The 20,526-nt window shown below is 34.6% G+C and overlaps 2 protein-coding genes across 2 annotated transcripts; one reads left to right on the top strand and one right to left on the bottom strand.

Annotated features, from left to right (window-relative positions):
* Positions 1-2,721: 2,721 nt before the first annotated feature.
* LOC136801437 (uncharacterized) lies at positions 2,722-10,786 on the bottom strand. Its single transcript, XM_067058078.1, has 8 exons — positions 9,918-10,786; positions 7,266-7,981; positions 6,853-7,023; positions 6,061-6,222; positions 4,631-4,987; positions 3,956-4,328; positions 3,523-3,655; positions 2,722-3,276 (listed from the first exon to the last, which is right to left on the bottom strand). The coding sequence occupies exons 1-8, from the start codon at positions 10,367-10,369 to the stop codon at positions 2,773-2,775; spliced, it is 2,868 nt and encodes a 955-aa protein (XP_066914179.1). The 5' UTR covers positions 10,370-10,786; the 3' UTR covers positions 2,722-2,772.
* Positions 10,787-13,237: 2,451 nt separating this feature from the next.
* LOC136801428 (uncharacterized) lies at positions 13,238-19,519 on the top strand. Its single transcript, XM_067058068.1, has 9 exons — positions 13,238-13,512; positions 13,882-14,107; positions 14,449-14,511; positions 14,809-14,862; positions 15,076-15,147; positions 15,386-15,475; positions 18,727-18,762; positions 18,948-19,049; positions 19,430-19,519. The coding sequence occupies exons 1-9, from the start codon at positions 13,382-13,384 to the stop codon at positions 19,517-19,519; spliced, it is 864 nt and encodes a 287-aa protein (XP_066914169.1). The 5' UTR covers positions 13,238-13,381.
* Positions 19,520-20,526: the final 1,007 nt, after the last annotated feature.

Here is a 20,526-nt window from a genome sequence, read left to right as displayed (position 1 = left end):
TTTTAGAGCCGTGGAGGTGCTTTACGGAAACACAATTACAATTAATAATTACAATTAATGCAACACAACATTAGGATCATGCGAGAGGTATTCCATCGGCAAATAGAAAAATGCATCAATAGACAAAGAGCTCAAATGCTCAATCAAGATCAACCGTCGTGGAATTCCGACCGAGGACAAGTGAAAGTAATAAACTTTCTTACGCGACGACTTGTTGTGAAGGAATAGAGCCCCAACCTCAACGTGTCTTGCTTTTCGACACGCTCAGACGTAACTCATTTTAAAGTACCGCCTGACTTTCATGATCCTAATTTAACTAAAATTCGGCTAAGTTGCTGACAATTGATTTTGATCTACAAATTGATCACTTAGCAAAAATTTTTCCTGTATTACACTTTTTGTTAAATCACTCTTGAACGAAAGGATTGACATGCGCATACGACTCTGCTCTTTCGAGACGAAATGATTGGCAAAATAGCATGATCATGTGCTTTCAAAACAAGAGCAATGATATATTTGAATCATAAATTTTAATATGAATGAGCCACCAAGTTAGTAAAGCGGATTTATCAAATCCTGGTTTACTTTAATGGAATAAACTTTTGCGGGGATTAAATTTCGCGGGTGGCACTATTTTCACGACTTTGTGACTTTTACTGTCAAATCATGATTTTGGCTGTTAAAATACACATTATTAGCGCTTCTTTGATGTCATTAAACATTCAAATAGTATTTGTTTGACATTTTTTGAGTTTTGTTTAGAAATATTTCGCAGACGAGGCCCTTTCAAGTTTTCCATCGGGACTTAATTTCGCGTATTTTCGCGGATGACACCCAAATCTGCAAAATTTAATCCCGCGAAAGTTTATCCCATTTAAGTATTTTAATTGGGTTAATTACTTGAAAATGCGTTAGTCGCATCCTAACCGTTCAGTGTTTCAACGCAAGAAGAGAAACTCTTATCATTACTAGCCAAGATAATGTAACGAGAGAAAGTAACTGTCATGCTGACCAAAAATATTAAAAGAAAGAATGATTTAATTGTACCTTAAAGGATGAAATTTTGGCGGGAATTTAATTTGGCGGATGGCCAAAAAAGTTTTTTCAGAGGGAATTTAATTTGGCGGATGGACGAAAAAACTAAATTTGGCGGGAATTTAATTTGGCGGTCGTTTAAAAATTTAACCTTAAGATGGCGTCAAAACAGCGAAAAAATATCAAAAACACCTTAAAAGAGATCATATTTTCAAAATGTTTAATTTGGCGGGAATTTAATTTGGCGGATTGCGGGAAAAAGAAATTTTGGCGGGAACTTAATTTGGCGGATTTCAGTCAAATCCGCCAAATCCGCCAAATTTTCTTTCCGCCAAAATTTCTTCCTTTAAGGTAGATAAAACTAGTTTTGCTCACAACTTGACGACATGGTTTACTTTTTTTGCGCTGTGTACCCTAACGAATCTTTACCAATAAATTATGTATGTCCAACGAGTTGGTAAACTAAAGCAACCAAGATGCATCCCACACATAAAAATGTAATACCGGGTGCGCCACAAAAAAGTTTCCCTCTTTGAAACTAATTTTCTCGAAATCTAACAATTTTAAAAGAACCATTCCTATTTCGTTGAAAAGAACCAAGATAAACTTAAATTTTGATGGGTCATTTATTAATTTCGATTCATTAGATCAAAAGTTATGCTCAATTGAATAAAAAAGTTACTTTCAGAAAGTGCTCGAAAACGTTAAAAATCGACCTATCAAATTTTTATTTTAAATTTGGCAATTACAATAGCCTTTACATGATTAAGAGTATTTTTCAGCAACTAAACACATAAATGTTGAAACCGAAGGGTCGAAAGGGTTTAAAATCTTCATCAAAATCAATTTAATTTACTTTTACCAAAATTTTCCTCAGGTTTTTGGTGCCACACTGGATAAAGTCTATGTAAGACTGGATCTACCTCGAAACCCATTTTTGATGTATTTTTATGAATTTTACCAGATTTTTTGGCCTTTTTCGACGAATTTTCTTCTTTTCATTGAAATTCAATCTTCCTTTATAATAACAAAAGGTCATTTAGACAGCTAATTATCATTTTTAATGACTGAAACGAAAATACTGATGCATCATGTAATTATGCTTCTGTTTAATTTGATAGGTCGATTTTTAACGTTTTCGTGCACTTTCTGAAAGTAACTTTTTTATTCAATTGAGCATAACTTTCGATCTAATGAACCGAATTTAATAAATGACCCATCAAAATTTAAGTTTATCTTTCTTCTTCCCAATGGAATAGGAATGGTTCTTTTAAAATTTTCAGATTTCGAGAAAATAAGTTTTAAAGAGAGAAACTTTTTTGTGGCGCACCCGGTATAAGGCAAGGCCAATTTAATTTGTTGTTTTACGGGCTAAGCTACCCCAAAAAAAAGGTCGGTCGGTCGGTCGGCGAAAAAATAAAGATAAAAGTAGAATTTTTCGTATAGAATTTCCTAAAAAGGCAGCAAAAACTACTACATCTTGACAAAAATGCGAAATAGAAAATTAAAAGACACAAAATGCTCGAATTCATGGATTAAATGAAAATTTGGAAATAAAATTCTGAAAACCTTGGAAAAACTACCACAATTTTGAAAATTTGACAGTCTGTAAAGCAATGAGAAAAAAAAAAGTAGTACCAAAATCAATTTTATTTTTATTTCGATGTTTTGAATTTCAGGGTCAGTCGAGCCCGTAAAACAATTAATCAAATTGGTCTCGCCTGAGTATAATTCAAATCAAGGGATAACATCGGGGAGAGCATCAAAACTAAAGTAAAAACTAGGTCTATTGAAATCCATGCAGAGAAATTTCTCGTTGCTCATGTAAACCAAAACCTTTCGTTTGACTGTTTCAATGGCCACGACGGCCCAATTCTCAGTAGCTTGTAGCGTCGGGATTTCCTGTGGGTTGACGTATTGTTGCAAAAAGAACAACTCAACACGAACGAACTTAAATGGTCCATTGTTGTTTTTCAAATATATGAATTCCACTATTTTACCCACATTACACCACTGTAATAGAACGTACGACCCAATCTTAAGGAGTGTGTTTCGTTTGTTGACAAAACAGGATCTATATTTTTGATAGATTTCAATCTCTCCACGACCCAATAACGTCATTGCCTCGCGAATCGCGTCATCAGCTATGCCAACATTGGCCAGGGAGCTTGACCCAACAAAGACAAGGGGTATGTCGTCGGTGTATGGGAAGTTTTTAGCACCTTCCACGCTTGACACAATCTACAATAAAGAATATGAAATATTTTTGTACTGAAAAGTGACGATATCAAAATTTGACCAAGAAAATGCCCAAGCTTTTCCTGCGCTTTTTTCTGGTGGTTCCAAGACACCTATTCAGCCAGAGAGTATTTTTTCAAGGTTAGCGCCTTTATAGAGCTAATATCGCCAGACTAAAATGTGTTAACAAAGTTCACTTTAAAATAACAATAAGCGAAAGTAAGGACAAAGACACATCAAAATACTTACTCCATTGACTCTGTCAATTTTATACGTTGTTCGTTTTTCGTTTGCTTCTGCAACAGCAAGTATCTCTCGCTTCACCTCCAATTTAGCGTAAGTTGCCTCGATATTTTTACAATTCGTCGGCAAATCCTTGTATCTAGAAAGATGAAAAAACTTCGTTTATTGCTTGGTTGGTGAATTTGACTCCCGAGCTTGATACAAGCAAATTTAATTGTTTGCAAAAGTATTCAAAATATATTGCTGGTACCACAAGTTCCAATGTTCTGAATTTCGTCACAATTAAAGAATATTACATATTTTCACTGTATATCTACATCACTTTTCTCATTAAGAATAAGGTACCTTTCGACATCTTTGTGTAGATAGTGCTTTAAAATTAACGGCAGTAACAAAAGGTAGTTTTATTTTATAGAGAAAAATAGGAGAAATAACTTACCGTTTGACCACTCTCTCATTGCTAAAACACCAGTGATTATCACAATGGCTAAGTCTTTCAATGTCTTCAGCAATATGGAGGGAATTGTGGGTGGTTATCACACATTGTTTCTGACCGACAGTTTCTTCTAGAATGATGAGGCGTCTCCAACACGAATCCCTCAAAATCGCAATCTCATCTTCTTGAAGTCCCTCTCTGTGATGAAACAAGAGCTCAACAATGCGGGCATTTAAATAAACCAGGTGGTAGTCCCGTTCAGACAGCTTTTCGTGGAGCAACAATTCAGCAACTGGGAAAGCAAAGATTTGCCACTCCTCTGCGGTCCACGAATTGAATTTGGATAGGTTCTTGGGGCAATGACCGTCAACCATTTCTGTAAAAAAACAAAACATAAAATTCAATTAAGGTCCCGAATTATTGTATTATTATATATTGTCTCACTCACTCAAGCCATACTTATTTTATTCTGTGAAAGGGGACTTTTTTTTTACATAAAAAATGAGCAAAACGAGTACTAGGGTATGTTAACTTGAGAAAATAGGGAGACTTTTGGTTGATCCATATACTACCCGAGAAAGTAAAACAAGTAGAAAACTTCCTTCTGTGATGCATAAAAGGTCAAACGTGTTCATTAAACCCGGGCAAGCTAATAAAATATTGGGAAAGCATAGTTACCAGAAGTAAAGGGAAAGTCTTTAAGTTCATTTCCAACTGCATCGATATCAAAATGTTCGTCAGTGAAGATTCTCACAAACAACTTTCGTGTAAGATTTAAGCAGACCAAGTGCATGACATCATGAACCATATCTTTAAACACATCAAAACCATACAGAAAGTTGAGATTGGCCAAAACGCTGAGTCCAGTGTAGCCAGTTTCCTTAGCACGCCTACTCTTAGCAGCTGGGTTGGGCAGCTCTTCTATGCTTTTCATATCTTCATATTCAGCATCGAAGTTTCTCTTGTTCCACCTGTTGGTATAATGATGCCGGTTATTGGTATAATATTTCACTTTGCTTTCGTTCACTGACATTCCTGAAAAGAAAATACTTTCATTAGAAAGAATGACAACAATAAGAAGCTCACAAATCATAGTTTCCTCCAGGGTTGCCCCTTCGATAAGGTCCCGGGGGGGGGGTACTACCCTTGTGTGACTCTGAATGGGACTGAAATTCCAAAATTTTCTCTAATTTTTTGCCCTAGTACCCCACCCCCGGATAAGGTACCCCCTATGAGTTTCTTCCACCAGAAAATGGAAAAAATTCTTCTGCCCCTCCCCCCCAACTTTTGAGACATTTTTGCCCATTTATTCTTTAGAAAGTGATTTTTCAATTGGCAGGAATTTAATTTGACAGTTCTCTTGAAAAATTAAATTTGACAAGAATTTAATTTGGCGGATAAAAGTTTGGGCAAAAAACGCTATCAAATAACAGAAAAAGCTCTTTTACAGGCCTGAAATGGCATTTGTGGAATGAATGCACAATTCAATTTTGGCAGGAATTTTAAATTAGCGAGAATTTAAGTTGGCAGATGGGGTGGGAACTTAATTTTCTTTTCACCAAAATTCCTTCCTTTAAGGTATTGTATTTGCTGCAAATATAGACTACATATGTTTCTCTAAAGCATGACACTTTAAAAGTATACACAGGCTCAGTTTTTGGTACCTAAATAATGGCTCTATTGTGACAGGTTGGGATGCACTAAACGCAAGGGGTTGATGCTCTGAAAGATAATACATAAAAGGGGGAGGGGTCATTGTCAAGTAATTTTGGGGTGATTTTCCCTAAAAGGTTGAGTCAGGCAAGTTTAGAATTAATTTCCCTCATTGGAAGTGTAAACAAATTTCCCTCACTATTGCTCGTGCAATTTGATTACATTTCAGAATGCCCTCCTTTCTATACGATAATTCAAATTCAATGGGTTAACATAGTAAAAATAAAAAAATTTCTAGCCAGCTGTAGAATAATAGAAAAATTCTCAATCAAATGAGGACTTAAAATCTTTCTTTATCAATTATTTTGACTTTTTTGTAAGATTTGTAGTTGTTGAAAAAAAAGTTAAATTTCTTTAATAATTTAAAATTGTAGAGAAATTTTCAAATAAATTACCTCGGCAATCATCAACTCGACAGCCATATGTTCCTTTATTTGAAAACTTGCCAACTTGGCATTGCGCAGGATAATCCCCTGTCCAACATACCTGCATACAGCGAATGGTAAACCTTCCACCCTTAATTGGCCCAACATCTATTGGGTAATCAACTTCCATTCCTGAATTTGAAAAACAATACAGGAAGTTTATTATTCCTTTTCATTTTTTTTTTCAGAAAATGTTCATGTGATAGCTATTCCACTCATGAATATCATTACAAGTCTATTTTTTTTTGTTTTCACTGTCAATTATATTTGGAAAGATTCTACAACTTTTTTCTGACAGAGTTTTCATTTAGATGAGACTATCACAATTTTACAAACCTACCGAATAATATGATTTATTAAGCTAATAGTGAAATACTCTTTTTTGGCAAAAGAACAGCTCATTCATTTCAATTTGTTAAGTATCCACCCTTAATTTAAAAAGAGATTTGGAAAAAATCTGTTACATAATGCTTCCAATAGACAGTCGGGTGCAGGCGACAATTCTGCATATTGGGACTTAAGACAGTTGCACACGACGACGAAAGTCTGAATGGAAACAAGGCTGAAATTTGGTAAAAATTGATTTATCCACCCGCATATCAGCTTTTTTTCCCAGCACTTTGCCTAAAGATCTAGTAAAAATCCTAGACTGCCTGTGGCAACTAAAAACTAGTAGAGCTAGACAATTCGATTAAGAGTGCTTAGATATTATAAAAAGACTACCAATTAAACAATAAAAAATTAACTTTAAGAATAATTTACCATCAATGAACAGTTCTTCAAGCTCGGCAACAAGAGGAACCAAGAACGGATCCAAAGAAGTAGGTGTTCTATTTGGGAGGTTGCGTTCTGGGATGAAGGTGGACGTATAAACATGATCATTTTTGCAACGGTCTTTCTTCTCCATATTGGCTATGTTCAGCTCGACTGAGCCTAGAAAGAATGATTTTAAAATTAATACTTGGTAATAAAAATGATAATTGTAATAATATAAAAATTCTGAGAATTCATAATCAAATAATTATCACTGCTGTGGAACATATTAAGCTATTTCACACAATGTAATAAATTTACAGTACAGCAGCGGTCCGTTTTGGCCTATAAAACAATCATTTTAATTTGATTTGCTTATTAAAAAAGAATTAGTTCCCTCTTGAAAATAAATAATGTCTAACCAGTGGAATGTGATACTCCTCTGCCAAAATTGGGTGACCATCCATCCCAATGTCCAATTAGACCAATGTTACGCGGGTCACCACAAACAATTTTGGGTTTTATAACATGTATTGCATTACAATGGTAGCATTGTATTTCATGGATTTCATCACTTGTGATATTTAAGTCCATCAAACTGATGTACATATTACAAGTGTCACATTTATGTGGGAGGGGCCAGCTACTGTCAGGGTCCCAAAACCATTGGAGTTCCTTGAACCTGTACCCATCCCATATCTCTTCAAGGGGATACGTTACTCCAACCTTGCCCAACCATTTCTCCCTGTTGTTCCAATGACCAAGCATTTTAAGAGTAAGATCTTCATTGATAAACCAACGAATAATTTTGTCCTTTAGGGGTAAATAATATCTATTGATATCAGGTTCAATGTCACAATCTGGACAGGGTTCATCAACATTAAGAACATTATAATGAGCTGGGTGATCTCTGTTGTTAAAACATATCTTATGGTGATCTGGTTGACTGTACAGCCCTGTTGTTTTGAGGATGGATGTTGCCTTTGCAAAAGTTTTTGGCCAATCATCTCCAACATCTGAAAACTTGTTAACCAAACTGCCAACATACACCAAAAGTTTCTCCGTCATTGAGATTGAAGCGTTCATATCAGAAGCTAGGGTCAATGTTTGAAGTAGGTTTTCCACCAACACTTGACCACTAAAGGTGAAATTATAGATATTATTGTATTTCTATCTAATTTAAGGATTTATGCAATTTTTGTGTAATTTAAACCATTTTTGAAAAATTTAGTTCACACAAGATATTTGAAATTGCTGATTCAAATAAAAAAGTCTACAGTAAGCAATATCTTTCACAAAATATAAGAACAATACAGTACATCCTCTGACAGACTGACCACCGTGAAGTCGGCTAACTTGCATAAGTGGAGGCAAACATACATAGCCCTCAAATTAATGACCTGTCTGGTCATTAAAATACAAACTTAAATCAAAACAAAAATGGTAGAGTAGAGCTGCGAGCGGAGCTGCGTAGTTAATTTGTTTTGAAATTTTGCTGCTTTCATTGGTCAGTCATTTGATGGCTATGTATGTTTGCCTCCACTGATGCAAGTTCCCCGACTTCACGGTGCTATTTATGATTTACAGAAACTTAAGCTAATCGCTGAGGGAAAGTACTACTCTTAGGTGCCAAATAAAGCCCCCCCCCGCTTGTTAATTTTTTGAAAATTTTCCAACCCCCGGACCTTATTAGGACCCCCCTGTTTATTAATTTTTAAAAATATTCTCAGCCGTCAAAGAGAAGGCCCCTTATTTTGCTCTAAATAGCCTGATTTTAGCCTATATTTACCTTATTTTTGGGCTTTCAGAAGTGCAATTTCCAACCCCCCAGCAATTAGGTCCTCCCCGTATATTAAAATCTCAAAGATTTTTGAACCCCCTTTTTATTTGAACCCCCCGTTTATTTGGCACCTAAGAGCATAGTGTGCAGGGGGGGTCAAGGTACCACCTAAAATTTCAGGTCCCAGCACTTGAGAAACTCCCACCTGATAGTTGACTTTCCAAGTCCCACCTAAAATAGGGAACTAACGTACATGAAGAATAGAATGATTTTAATTGGCTTTGCAGACTCTTTCGAACTTTCGAATGACTCGTTTAAAAGCATTAATTTTTGCCTTATGAAGGCCAACTTTTTTGCATATTTGATTGGCAAACAGTTGGCACTTCGGGCAGTTTGGAATGAAAATTCCAATAAAAAGTTAGGGGAATTTTCAATGAAAAACAGATTACAGGATTCAAAGACAAATATTTAAAAATCTAAAATTTAAAATAATTTTTCTTTCAAGATTTCCATAAAAGTCCCACCTAAAGATTTCTAGTCCCACCTCAACCTATTTCCCCCACCTGAAAGTCCAAAATTTCAGACTCCCACCTGGCTGTTTTGGACCCAAAAATCCAAAACCCCCCCTGCAGAGTGGGGGGGGGGTGCACACTATGTCTAAGAGTAATGAAATATGTGGAGTAATTTGTTATACAATAGGCCGTCGCGATCTCCCAAACAACTACCGTAACTTGGTCTAATGTCGACATCCCTTGTCTAAATTCGACGAGCTGAAAATAATAGAAAGGCCAAAACTATTTTTCTTTGCTTAGTGGTAAGAGAGGAAAAAATTTTCGATTCCAACTTTCATATTATTCATATCTATAAAGAAGGGTGTTGAAATTAGAAGACGGGTGTCGAGATTAGACTTAAGTTGGTCTAATGTCGACATCCTTCCTCCAATTTCGAAACCCTTATCAGAGATGCGAATAATAGGAACGTCCGAATTACTGCAGTAATTCGGACTATCAGTACTGATAGACAAAAGATTTTTTCCTCTCCGAATCATTAAGTAAAGAAAAAAATTTCCATCAGCGATTCTGACCTTCATATTATTTCTATCTAATGAAGGGTGTCGAAATTAGAGAAGAGGGATGTCGATATTATTAGACTAACTAGCTTATGGTACTGTATCATAAAAAATCTTCTACACAAATTTTGCGGCCCTCTTGTCTACCAGTCTAACCTACTGAGACTGATATATACCAGAGCAATAATGCACAAAAATATAGAAATATGAAATGAAGAAACTTACCGGTTGTTGTTTACGACAATGTCTACATTCAATTGGTTTAATTCATTGGCTTCATCTACATCTCTTTCTCCCACACCATCTCCGATATTGTTATCACTAAGATCAAGATTGTTATCATCACTTTGACCGCCACTATTTTGACTGTTGTCATCACTGTCAAAATTCTGTTCTTCCTCAGTGTCTGTCTGCTGCATGCTTTGTCGGTTGTCTTCATTTGAATCATAATTAGAGGTATCACTACTACTATTTTCGCCACTACCAACCTCATCTTCAGATAATTCTTCCCCAAAACGTTCAAAAAATTGTTTGCGATGTTTTCGCTCTGTCTTTTCGTGTACAGGTGCGCCTTCACAATTTAAACAGGGGCAGTGTTTATGAGGTTGTACAGATGAAAGATAACAATAACATAAATCAACTTCATGTCTCTGCCAGGTTAATTTTCGCTTTGGCATATTGTTAAATCCATAAGGGAGGGTACAATAGTAGTCTGATCTGGACAGTCTGACAGATAATAAAAGATAGGGGATGTTGTGGTATCGGTTATAAAAACAGTTAATTGTAATTATTCAACGTATAAAATACTTCAAAATTCCAACCATTGACTGATGAACGTAACAGAATGCAGAGTGTTGCAAACCAAGAAAAATTACCAAAACCACCAACTAACAGAATAACTCTAAACTCTAGTGTCTCTACTTCTACATTTGTTGATATCATGGTTTTATTTTGATTTCGATATTTCTGGGTTCTGAACAGAAGCGCGCGTAAAAAGCATCAACGCGGTTTCACTTCCTAGACTAAAGGTCCTTTCGCTACAATCATTTTTATTATAGCTTAAGGGACCATGGATTCCGTCTTTATTGGTAACTAGAAACAAATTCAAATAGATAGAATTTAAAGACTCATTTTTCTAATAATAAAATCTTCATTTTGAGCTATTCAAAGCATTTATGAATTAAATTTAAATTCTAACAATACGTTGAAGAATTAGTTTTAGAAATAATGGATTTTTATTATGGGATATAATCGTATATGAATTAGTTTCTTAATTTTTTTAAGCTGCAAAATTAATGTATTCAAAAAAAATCTCGTGGTATTTTTTTTTTAATTTTTAATTTTTAACACGCGACACGAGACCGACAGAAAGAAAGTAGAACCGACAAAAAGAAGAAAAATGCCAAAGAACATGATGGACAACCACAGCTATTCTCAATTTACTGAGTTTTCAAAGAAAGAAATTTCCGAAATGCTGATAGATGTTTTCCCCTCCTTTGCCGAAAAATTTGATGGTAAGTAGAGATAGATAAATTATGAATAAACAACAAGGTAAACACCCCTCTGGCTCTGGCCCTGCAAAATGAAATTTTGTGAAACAACTATTGAATTGATGTCAGTTTGAGGAGGAAGGAAAGCTCTGGAAACTTTAATAACTCCCTTTGAAAATCTAAAAAAAGTAAACAAGGGGTCGTTGTAAAACATGGATTAGCTCCATGGAGTACTCCAATGGAGTACCTAATGGAGTACCCCCTAAAATACCAGTCAAAGCGATGAATATCACAAATTTGATAATCAACCTTTTCCACCAGCTGTAAACTTCCAATTTATAGCAATCAAAAGAATTTCTCAAGTATTTGTTTGTGAAAAAATGGCCACCATCATTTCTGGCAGTAAAGCTCATATAGCGCACGCTCTCTGCTTAAAAATCTTTGTTGATTCTACAATTAACAGACCAGATTTAGCTTGCAGAATAGCTCTGATATATCAAACACTTTATAATAATACATATAATATCAGTGTAATCATAGTATTATGTGTTATATTATTTATGCAACACCAGTAGGGCACTAGAGCTTTCTTAAAGCAATATTTTTCTTTTGTCCTTTTGTCAACAGATTCACTTTTATAAAGAAAATATTGTGACAATCATAGAATACATAGCTTATCAACCCATTTCTAAAAGGAATTTTTTTCATACTCAATATGATGCAGGTAGTATGACTGGATATGAAATGGCAGTTGGGGACAGTCTGCGAGAGAGGTTACAGAGGGGTTTTAGATTATTAAATTATTCATTGTCATTTTATTGACAAAATACACTTCAATTAACAAAATAATAAGACAATCACAATAAATGGAGTCCGCCAACTTATTTCTTTCATATGAGAATTTCATACTCAATGTGATGCAGATGACATGAAAGGATATAAAAAGAGACCAACATGACAACCACATTCTTGCTACAGAGTGGTTTTAGAACAAATACAAAATTATACAGGTCTTTATTTTCCTCTCGCGGCGATCTAAAATCTGGTCTGCAACATTTTTAGAGTACTCCAATAGGTACTCCATTGGAGTACTCCATGGAGCTACTCCATGTTTTACAACGACCCGTAAACAAGAACCCCTTGGAAATCAAGGCTCAGACCCCTGGCCCTGGCCTGGTCCTGGAAAAGTTAATTGATATCCCTGTATGGTTTAAAAACAGAATTTTAATAACCATAGCCCTTTTTCAACAGGTAAGAGGGGTATAACCATTACAGGATGTTTGTTTATTATAAAGCTACTGTTAGGTTCCAAATAAACAGGCCCCCTTATAATTTTTCAAAAATTAGGTAATTACACATTTTTTTTTTTATAAGGAACACGTTTATAAGGAACTCGAGGCTGAAAATGGTTCAAAAAATAAGGAATTGTCCCGGTGGGGTACTTAGGCAGAAATAGGTGCTGGGTATGTGCGGACGGTAAGGGTCAGGTTTTTCACCTTTCAAAGTCTCTCTAAGGGTTACAAAAATCAGAAATTTCAAAGTAGTCTCTAAGGGTGGGAAAAATCACGATTTTTAGAAAAAAAATTGATTTTGAGAGAAAAAGTTACAAAAAAGTATCACTAAGGGTAGGAAATTTTTCGAAAAAGTCTCTCCAAGGGTCAGTTTTTCACTAAAATTTGGTCTCTCTAAGGGTCGGTTTTCGGAGGTCCCGTCCGCACATACCCCTCATAGACCTTTTTTCAAAGAGGCCACCCTGTTGAATAATTATGTAGTCCAGCAGAAAAACAATGATAAAACCATGCATAATTATTACAATATGTATGATACAGTAATTATGCATGGCTCTATCATTGCTTTTATGGCTGGACTAAAAATTTAATAAACAGGGGGGTCCTACTATTTATTAAATTTTTACGAATATTTTCAGCTGTCAAAGAGAAGGTTATTTACTTTGCTCCTAATAGCCTGATTTTAGCCTATATTTACCTTACTTTTGGATTTTCAAATATACAATCTTCAACACCCCCCCCGGGAAATAAGCCCCCCCCTGTTTATTAAAATCTCCAAAATTTTACAACCCCCCACCCTTTATTCGAACATGCTGACCTTTTTCTTTCTAATTTTACAGAGCATGGATTGGATGGAAACCTATTCGTGACTTTGCTCACATCGAGTGATCAATTTTTCATATTGAATAAGATGGGTCTTACAGTACGTGAAATTTTGACTTTTAAGTCAATTTATCCTCAACAAAATAGGGGAACAAGAAGCTCAGGTATTCCGAATACTCCCCAATCCACTGTATTGGAAAATCATCTCGAAAATGTACAGTAAGTCAATCTCATTTCATTTTTTTCTGTACTGTAAAGCTTTTTCAAGCTCTAAATCTTCAAAAATCAGGCCAATTTGAAATCTAGGGATATGGGCAGCACACTCCCACCTTTCCCACAATGGATTGCAGAATATTCTTGGAAATGTGGGGAAAACAGGAAACCATAATCAATTAATGATAAAAATCATTGATTTTAATTTTTTTTCTTTCAAAATGTTATAAAAGTCTTTTTTATATGCATACAGCAAAATTAGGTCAAGGCTTAAACATGATTAGCAAGATTTTATTTTCCTAAATCTTTATAAAAATATGTCATTAACAAAAACCTTGCAAATTTCAGGTTAAGAAAATGCTTTTTTTATAATAGGCAACGCTACATAAGAAACCAAGTTGTGAAAAAGTGGCCTGGAAACAATTTGCCAACATTCAATAAGGATGATACTGACAACAAAAAGGAACTTGAAGAACTGGTTACAAAACTATCAGAGAACCCATTGCTTAAGTCTGTTGTTGAGGCTGATAAAGTGAAGTCAAAAGTAATTCAAATAATGAAAGAAAGGCGAAGGAATGTGAGGAAAGGAATGGATTATAAGGTAAATTAGGCTTACTCGTTTTCGTAATAACCATAGTGCTCTTTACACTTCACGTATTAGGCTTATTACTAGAAAGCAGGCCTCCTTTAAATTTCAAATCTCTCAAGGACAAGTTCATGGATCAAACAAACATTTCTATTGCCTTGGTTTTGCAGATGAATTATGATTTTTCTAGGCATTTTCCTTGGGCCCATTTAATAAGTGTGTTTGTTACGGGGTAACAAAGAGGACATAAGTATAAGTAATGCAATGAGTGTGCAATTAATGAATGAAATGAAGAGTTTTTCAGTTTTTCATCCAACAAAAATAATTCAAAAAACATTTAACTTTTGGTATTACAGAACCCTCCACAGAAAACAGCTAAGAAAACGGCAAAGAAGAAACTAGATCTGGGTACTGAAAAGGTAATAAATAGTCAAGGGGGTCAAGGTCCCACTAAAAACATGAGGTCCCCATTCTATCTGAAACCCCCAATCTGTTAGTGTTATGGATGCAAAATTACGTCCTATTGGAAATTTGGAAAAGCCTTTTTAATATTTTAGGCCTTTCATATTTAATATTTAAGAAAACAATCCTGCGCTGCTAAAAAGTATGTCAAATAATACTTACTGCTACTTACTATTACTACTACTCTACTAGCATGAATAACACTTCTAGCATGAAAATTTGTCTCTCATCAAAAGTACTCAATCAATTTTCAGGTTGATGTAGTGAATTCATCCGGCAAGACTTCCACTGATGGCGTGGACATGACTGTATGTAAATTGAAATAATCAAATTTTGTGTAGAAAAAATTAGCCATTTTGGTCCAGGTGTACCAAATATAACTCTGTGCCAGTTTGGTATTTTTATCAAACTTGTTTTCATCAAAGGCCCTCTAATAGTTTCACACTTCCAGTAGTTGTTCTTTTTTACAAAAAATATGTTAGGGTGCTATATATAGTTTTGAAAATGATTTTATCCCTTAGATTTCAAAAGAAGTTGGAAAAAGGAAAAATCAGACAACACTCATTGGGACGTCTTCAAAAAAGTTGAGAACTGTAAGTTTCTAAGCTCTTATTGTTTTTATGTTAGGGATTGCTTGACCTCAGAGCAGATAATGGTTTCTGCATAAGAGTATCTGTTCAAGTTTGTCGCACCGCTTGAGTTATTTAGAAAAAGTCTGAGAAAAGAGGGAATTGACCTCTGTTCACCTCACTATGTTATAGTTGAGCAGTGCTCACACAATGGATGATTTTGATTATTAGGCTCTCAATTTTTGTCTTAAAATACCTTTAGTCCTCATCTGACAAAGTCAAGACGCAAGATTCAAAAAAGAAAATGTCTCCAAAGACGTCTACTAGAATAGACACACCTTCTGAAGAATCGGTAAGATTATACAGTGTGTTGATGGAGAGAGAGTGCTCCATCGTTATGAACATTTGATTGGCCGTGTTGTTAATGTTTCTGTGTTTTAATTAGTATTCCCTGTAGATTCTTTTAGTTTTCATGTGTCTCTTGAGTCCTCTTTTGTTTAGTGTCCCCTTTGTTTTAAGTGTCTTTTGTATCCCCAAATTGCGTTTTATACGTTTTATATATCATTTGTAATTCCTCTAGGGAAATTAGGATATGTTTATTAGCTGTAAATTTTGTAGATAGGAATTAGTTCAACACTGAGAGACGTGAGTGAGTGTCTTGTGTGTGAGAGGTGCGTTTTACTAAAGTTTAATTTACTGTCGTTTTATTTCGGTTCTTTTTGGTTTTGTTACATTTTAAGTTGGTTTAAGTTCAAGAATTGGTGTTTGCATTTTACATTTTCTGTTCTCCATTTTCTGTTTGGTTTCCTTAGGTTAGGTTCCTTTTTGTCCATTAAGGCTGAGATATTTCGACCAGTCAAATTATTCAAAATATCTTCGTTCTCTCCACTCACAAGTAAATTAAACTAGTATCTGTATTTCTGTTTCCATCTGCATTTCTGTCTCCTATTCATATGTTTGAGTAGTGCGTGTGCTAGAGTGTTTTGAATTTTTTTTTGATTTACTGATTTTGATTTTTTGTTTTTCTCATATGTTTGAGACTTTCTTTTGACTTTAGATTTTTTTGAATTTTGTTTCCAGATTTTTCGCTTGCCGTTTTTGAGATATTTTACATTTTTTGTCGAGATTTTTTGATTTTTATTTCTTTGAACTTCCTGTCACTTTTTTGAGCTGAGTTTTGAGTCCGTATACTAACGTGGTATCGTTGTCCGCACACTAGACGTAGTGTCGTTTGTTCCGTGCAATAGACGTGTTGCCGTGGGGTTTCCATTGGTTGGAAACTATTGTGAAGTCTTGTCTTTAGCACAAGCATTTTGTGGCCAAATTATTCCTCAGAGAGCGAGAATTGCTTTGTTCCTGTGTGAACAGGCGTTGTAACTCAGTAAAGCGACTTTGGTTTGTTCGAGATTTTTGTTTCGTTTTTTTTTTTTTTTTTTTGATTTTTTAATTTTTATTCATTTTGCATTTTGGGATCGGTTTGATCTTCGCTTGAAAAGAAATTTGAAGTTTGATCATTTTTGCATTTTTTGGTCCGTCACCAACTAGAATTTTGATTGTTCATTGTTTAGTCTCCCCATAGGGAGAGTGTTTTGAAATTGTTTTGTCTCTTCTGAGATTTGTCTTATTGGTTTTTATTATAGCTATTTCTCCTTTTTCTCATCCTGAGAAGAGTTTTATGTTAATTATCTTTTAGTTCGCACGGTTCTGAGTGTTGATTGCCATATAGTTGTCATAACATAACTTTTATTAAGAATTTTGGATGTTAATCACTTAAGTGTGAAAATCCACCTAGATTTTATATTGAACATCATATATAATAACAATAATACAATTTTGGTTTCTGGATGTTAATCACTTAAGTGTTGAAAATCCAGCTAGGTTAGGTTTTCGCCTGAAATTTTGTCATCGTTTATAAGAACATTATACCATCCGTGTTCCACAAATTTTTATCTGTCATGTCTGCCCATGGAAAATTTCATGCTGAAATATTTGGCAAGATTAAATCACTTGAAAGGTTGTTATGTCATGTGTCATCTGAGTTGAAAGCTTTGAAAAATATTTATGTTAATTCTGCTTATAACCATAGTACCAATTTTCCATCTTGTTTTAAATCTCCGCAAAAATCAGTATTTGTTCCTAAGCCACCATCTGCATCTAAGCCAAAGCATGTTAGAAAATCTGTTTTTGTAAAGCCTAGTTCTGGAAAATCTGACATTGGTTCGAGACCTTCTGTTTTTGACTTGGAAAAATCTTCATTTTATAAGAACAAAACCTTTAGGCAAAAGTACAATTTTATCATGAGGGAAAGGTTATGTTTTGGTTGTCTTCAGAAAGGTCATGTGTCTGTTGATTGTAAGAGCTCAAAAGTTATATGTAATTTGAGTCATCCTACATCACTTCATGAGTTTAGTGTGAAAAGATCATTAATTGTTGAGAAGTCAATCTTTGTTGAACGTGATTCTGAAAAGGAGTCTGAAAGTTCGATCGATTTTGTTGAAAATGAATCTGTTTGTATTACGCCTGATTCTGATCGCCAGTCGCACGTTCAAAAAGATTGTATGAAATCTGAAACGCCATTTATTAATGTTTCGAAAGTAAGTGAAGTATCGTCCTATTCAAAGAAGAGAAGCTGGTCGTCCCAAACCTGGCAACATCGCATTGACGATCCATCCGATATTAATACAGATCCAGACCCTGATGTCCCACCCTGGCAAATTGATCCGCCCTGACGAAGTGACGTAACACCCAATGTTCGAAAGTTTGTGATCAAATCGAGAAAGATCAACCAAGTATGGTAAAAGATTCCCCACCGAAGAGCCAACGAAATTATAGATCAAGATTTGGAAAATCTTGAGGGGAGCCATATGTTGATGGAGAGAGAGTGATTTGATTGGCCGTGTTGTTAATGTTTCTGTGTTTTAATTAGTATTCCCTGTAGATTCTTTTAGTTTTCATGTGTCTCTTGAGTCCTCTTTTGTTTAGTGTCCCTTTTGTTTTAAGTGTCTTTTGTATCCCCAAATTGCGTTTTATACGTTTTATATATCATTTGTAATTCCTCTAGGGAAATTAGGATATGTTTATTAGCTGTAAATTTTGTAGATAGGAATTAGTTCAACACTGAGAGACGTGAGTGAGTGTCTTGTGTGTGAGAGGTGCGTTTTACTAAAGTTTAATTTACTGTCGTTTTATTTCGGTTCTTTTTGGTTTTGTTACATTTTAAGTTGGTTTAAGTTCAAGAATTGGTGTTTGCATTTTACATTTTCTGTTCTCCATTTTCTGTTTGGTTTCCTTAGGTTAGGTTCCTTTTTGTCCATTAAGGCTGAGATATTTCGACCAGTCAAATTATTCAAAATATCTTCGTTCTCTCCACTCACACAGTGTTAGGTCCTTTTCTTATCCTTGTGACTGCCATTTTTGTTCAGTTGATTTCTGAAGTAAATTGTACACTAAATCAACAGGCGTAACAGAAAATTTTGTTTGACACTAACCAGCCCACTACATTATCCATTTGTTGCGTTGATTATAACAACTTATCTAACCTTGTTATCTTGATAAAAATAAAGCTTTTCATCCTTCTTTATAACAGGAACTTTTATCTTACAGGTCAGAGAAAACCCATTCACACGGTCACTAGGGCTGGTAAGTTTCGTTTCCCTCTTCTTTTATATTTTTGGTTTCAATGAAAAGTTGTTGAATTTTGCTGCTACAGGATAGCACAGTAGCAAGCATTGATGCTCTTTGCTTTTAATCAGTCTTTGATTTGCATTACAAAAAAACTAATTACAATTATTATCCCTAATTTAAACGTTTGTTTTGGTTTATAGTTTTCTCCTGTTGAAGATTCACAACAATGTTCGCAGCAAATTGAAAATTCACAGCAAACTGAAGAGTCGCCGTTCAGACTACCTTGGGATACACCTGTTAAGGTAAGAATGTGTTTGCATTTTGTTTAAGCCTTTTAATTTTTTTCATTTGATTATATAACACAAGAAATGCTTCTTTCAGAAAAATTGTCTGTGAAATTAGGTGAGAATCAATAGTTGACCTCCCGTTGCCATTTTGAATTTAGAGGAATTTTGACATGAAGTGAAAACATCCAGGAACATCCCTGAAGATAATTTTAGTGCTGTGGTTTTAAAAGGGTTTTTTTTCTGTTGTTTTTGGTCATTTCAGTGTCAATTCTTAAATCATCATTTGCTTTCATCTACTGTACCATTCAAAGAAATTCCTTTTGTGTAAAATAACACTTGTGCTTATTTCAAGCTTTTTCTTCATATGTTATAACATGCTCTACTTTAATACTCAGATCAAAAACAAGGAAGATGCTAAAGAGAAAATAAATGAATCAGGCATACATATTGGTCCCTTAGAAACAGATACAGGTATATACAGGTGAAATTTTGACTACATCAGCAAGCATCCATGATATAATATTTGAGACAAAATTAGTCATGCTGAAAATTTATTTGCTTCATTAAAAATTTTAAACCGATTGTGCAATAATACAACATACTGTATTGTGGTGTTTTTTTTTTGAGACTTTGACTTTTTGGAGCATTTTTTGTAATGAACTGATTTAAAATAAATTTCTTTCCTCTTACTTCAGATCGTAATTGTAGAAATTGAAGACTCAGAAGATTTCACTGAGGAGTTTTCAGTTGCAGGTAAGAAGTTGGAAATTGTCTTATAACATTCAGATTTTTTTCGTACTTAACTTTCCTAGATCAGAAGGTATAAACACTTGCACTTGGCATTTTAGACCAACTTTAGAAAAGGTTTTTTAGATAGAAAAAAATATCAATCTGAACGTACATGTTTGGAAGAAGTAGAGTATGAGCTTCCAATTCTAGTTTACATTTTTCAAACGGTAGAACAATTATTTGTACATTTAAAGATATCGGAAATGAAGTTAAACTTACTGTGCCAAAACTTGCTTTTTGAAAAGCTAATATGTAGTAAGTTTCAAACATCACCTTATAATATGAATATCAGTGTGTAGATGTTGATTAAAAAACTTACCACCAGAAATTAGTAGATTTTTAATGTGTTTCTTTTTTTCTTTCAGACTTTGATGCAGTTGAATTCATGAATATTGCAAAAACTTATTGCGGCATTCAAGAATTTTCTACAAGAAATGATTTGCTTAAGTATTCTCTCAAGGCTGGTATGTTGGGTGGTATTGGTGGCAGGGCGACAATGGACCAAGGGATAGAAACGTTTGGGAGATGGCTGTTTGTCAACAAAAAGGTCATGGTATTGCATAAACCAGTCGAAAACGCACTGGATATGGTCAAAATTGTGCCAAAAACGAAATAATTGAAAATAGAAATGTAGATTTGATCATTAGATATATCGCTGTTTCTATTTTCCATCTTCCAATTAGTTTTCGTTTTTAGTATAACT

Source organism: Clytia hemisphaerica, unplaced genomic scaffold (assembly GCF_902728285.1).
Source record: "Clytia hemisphaerica strain Z4C2 unplaced genomic scaffold, Clytia hemisphaerica genome assembly, whole genome shotgun sequence".
Lineage (NCBI taxonomy): Eukaryota > Metazoa > Cnidaria > Hydrozoa > Leptothecata > Clytiidae > Clytia > Clytia hemisphaerica.
Note: the sequence above shows the minus strand (reverse complement) of the source record. Positions and strands in the feature narration are given on the sequence as shown.

What these genes read in the sequence shown, in the direction of transcription:
- LOC136801428 (XM_067058068.1), top strand. Translation starts at nt 13,382, where the DNA reads ATGGGTCTTACAGTACGTGAAATTTTGACTTTTAAGTCAATTTATCCT. An exon ending in TAGATCTGGGTACTGAAAAG is followed by an intron (nt 14,512 to 14,808) that starts GTAATAAATAGT and finishes ATCAATTTTCAG; the next exon opens with GTTGATGTAGTGAATTCATC. An exon ending in CTTGGGATACACCTGTTAAG is followed by an intron (nt 19,050 to 19,429) that starts GTAAGAATGTGT and finishes TTTAATACTCAG; the next exon opens with ATCAAAAACAAGGAAGATGC.
- LOC136801437 (XM_067058078.1), bottom strand. Translation starts at nt 10,369, where the DNA reads ATGCCAAAGCGAAAATTAACCTGGCAGAGACATGAAGTTGATTTATGT. An exon ending in ATTGTCGTAAACAACAACCG is followed by an intron (nt 7,982 to 9,917) that starts GTAAGTTTCTTC and finishes TTTCACCTTTAG; the next exon opens with TGGTCAAGTGTTGGTGGAAA. An exon ending in AAATTGACAGAGTCAATGGA is followed by an intron (nt 3,277 to 3,522) that starts GTAAGTATTTTG and finishes TCTTTATTGTAG; the next exon opens with ATTGTGTCAAGCGTGGAAGG.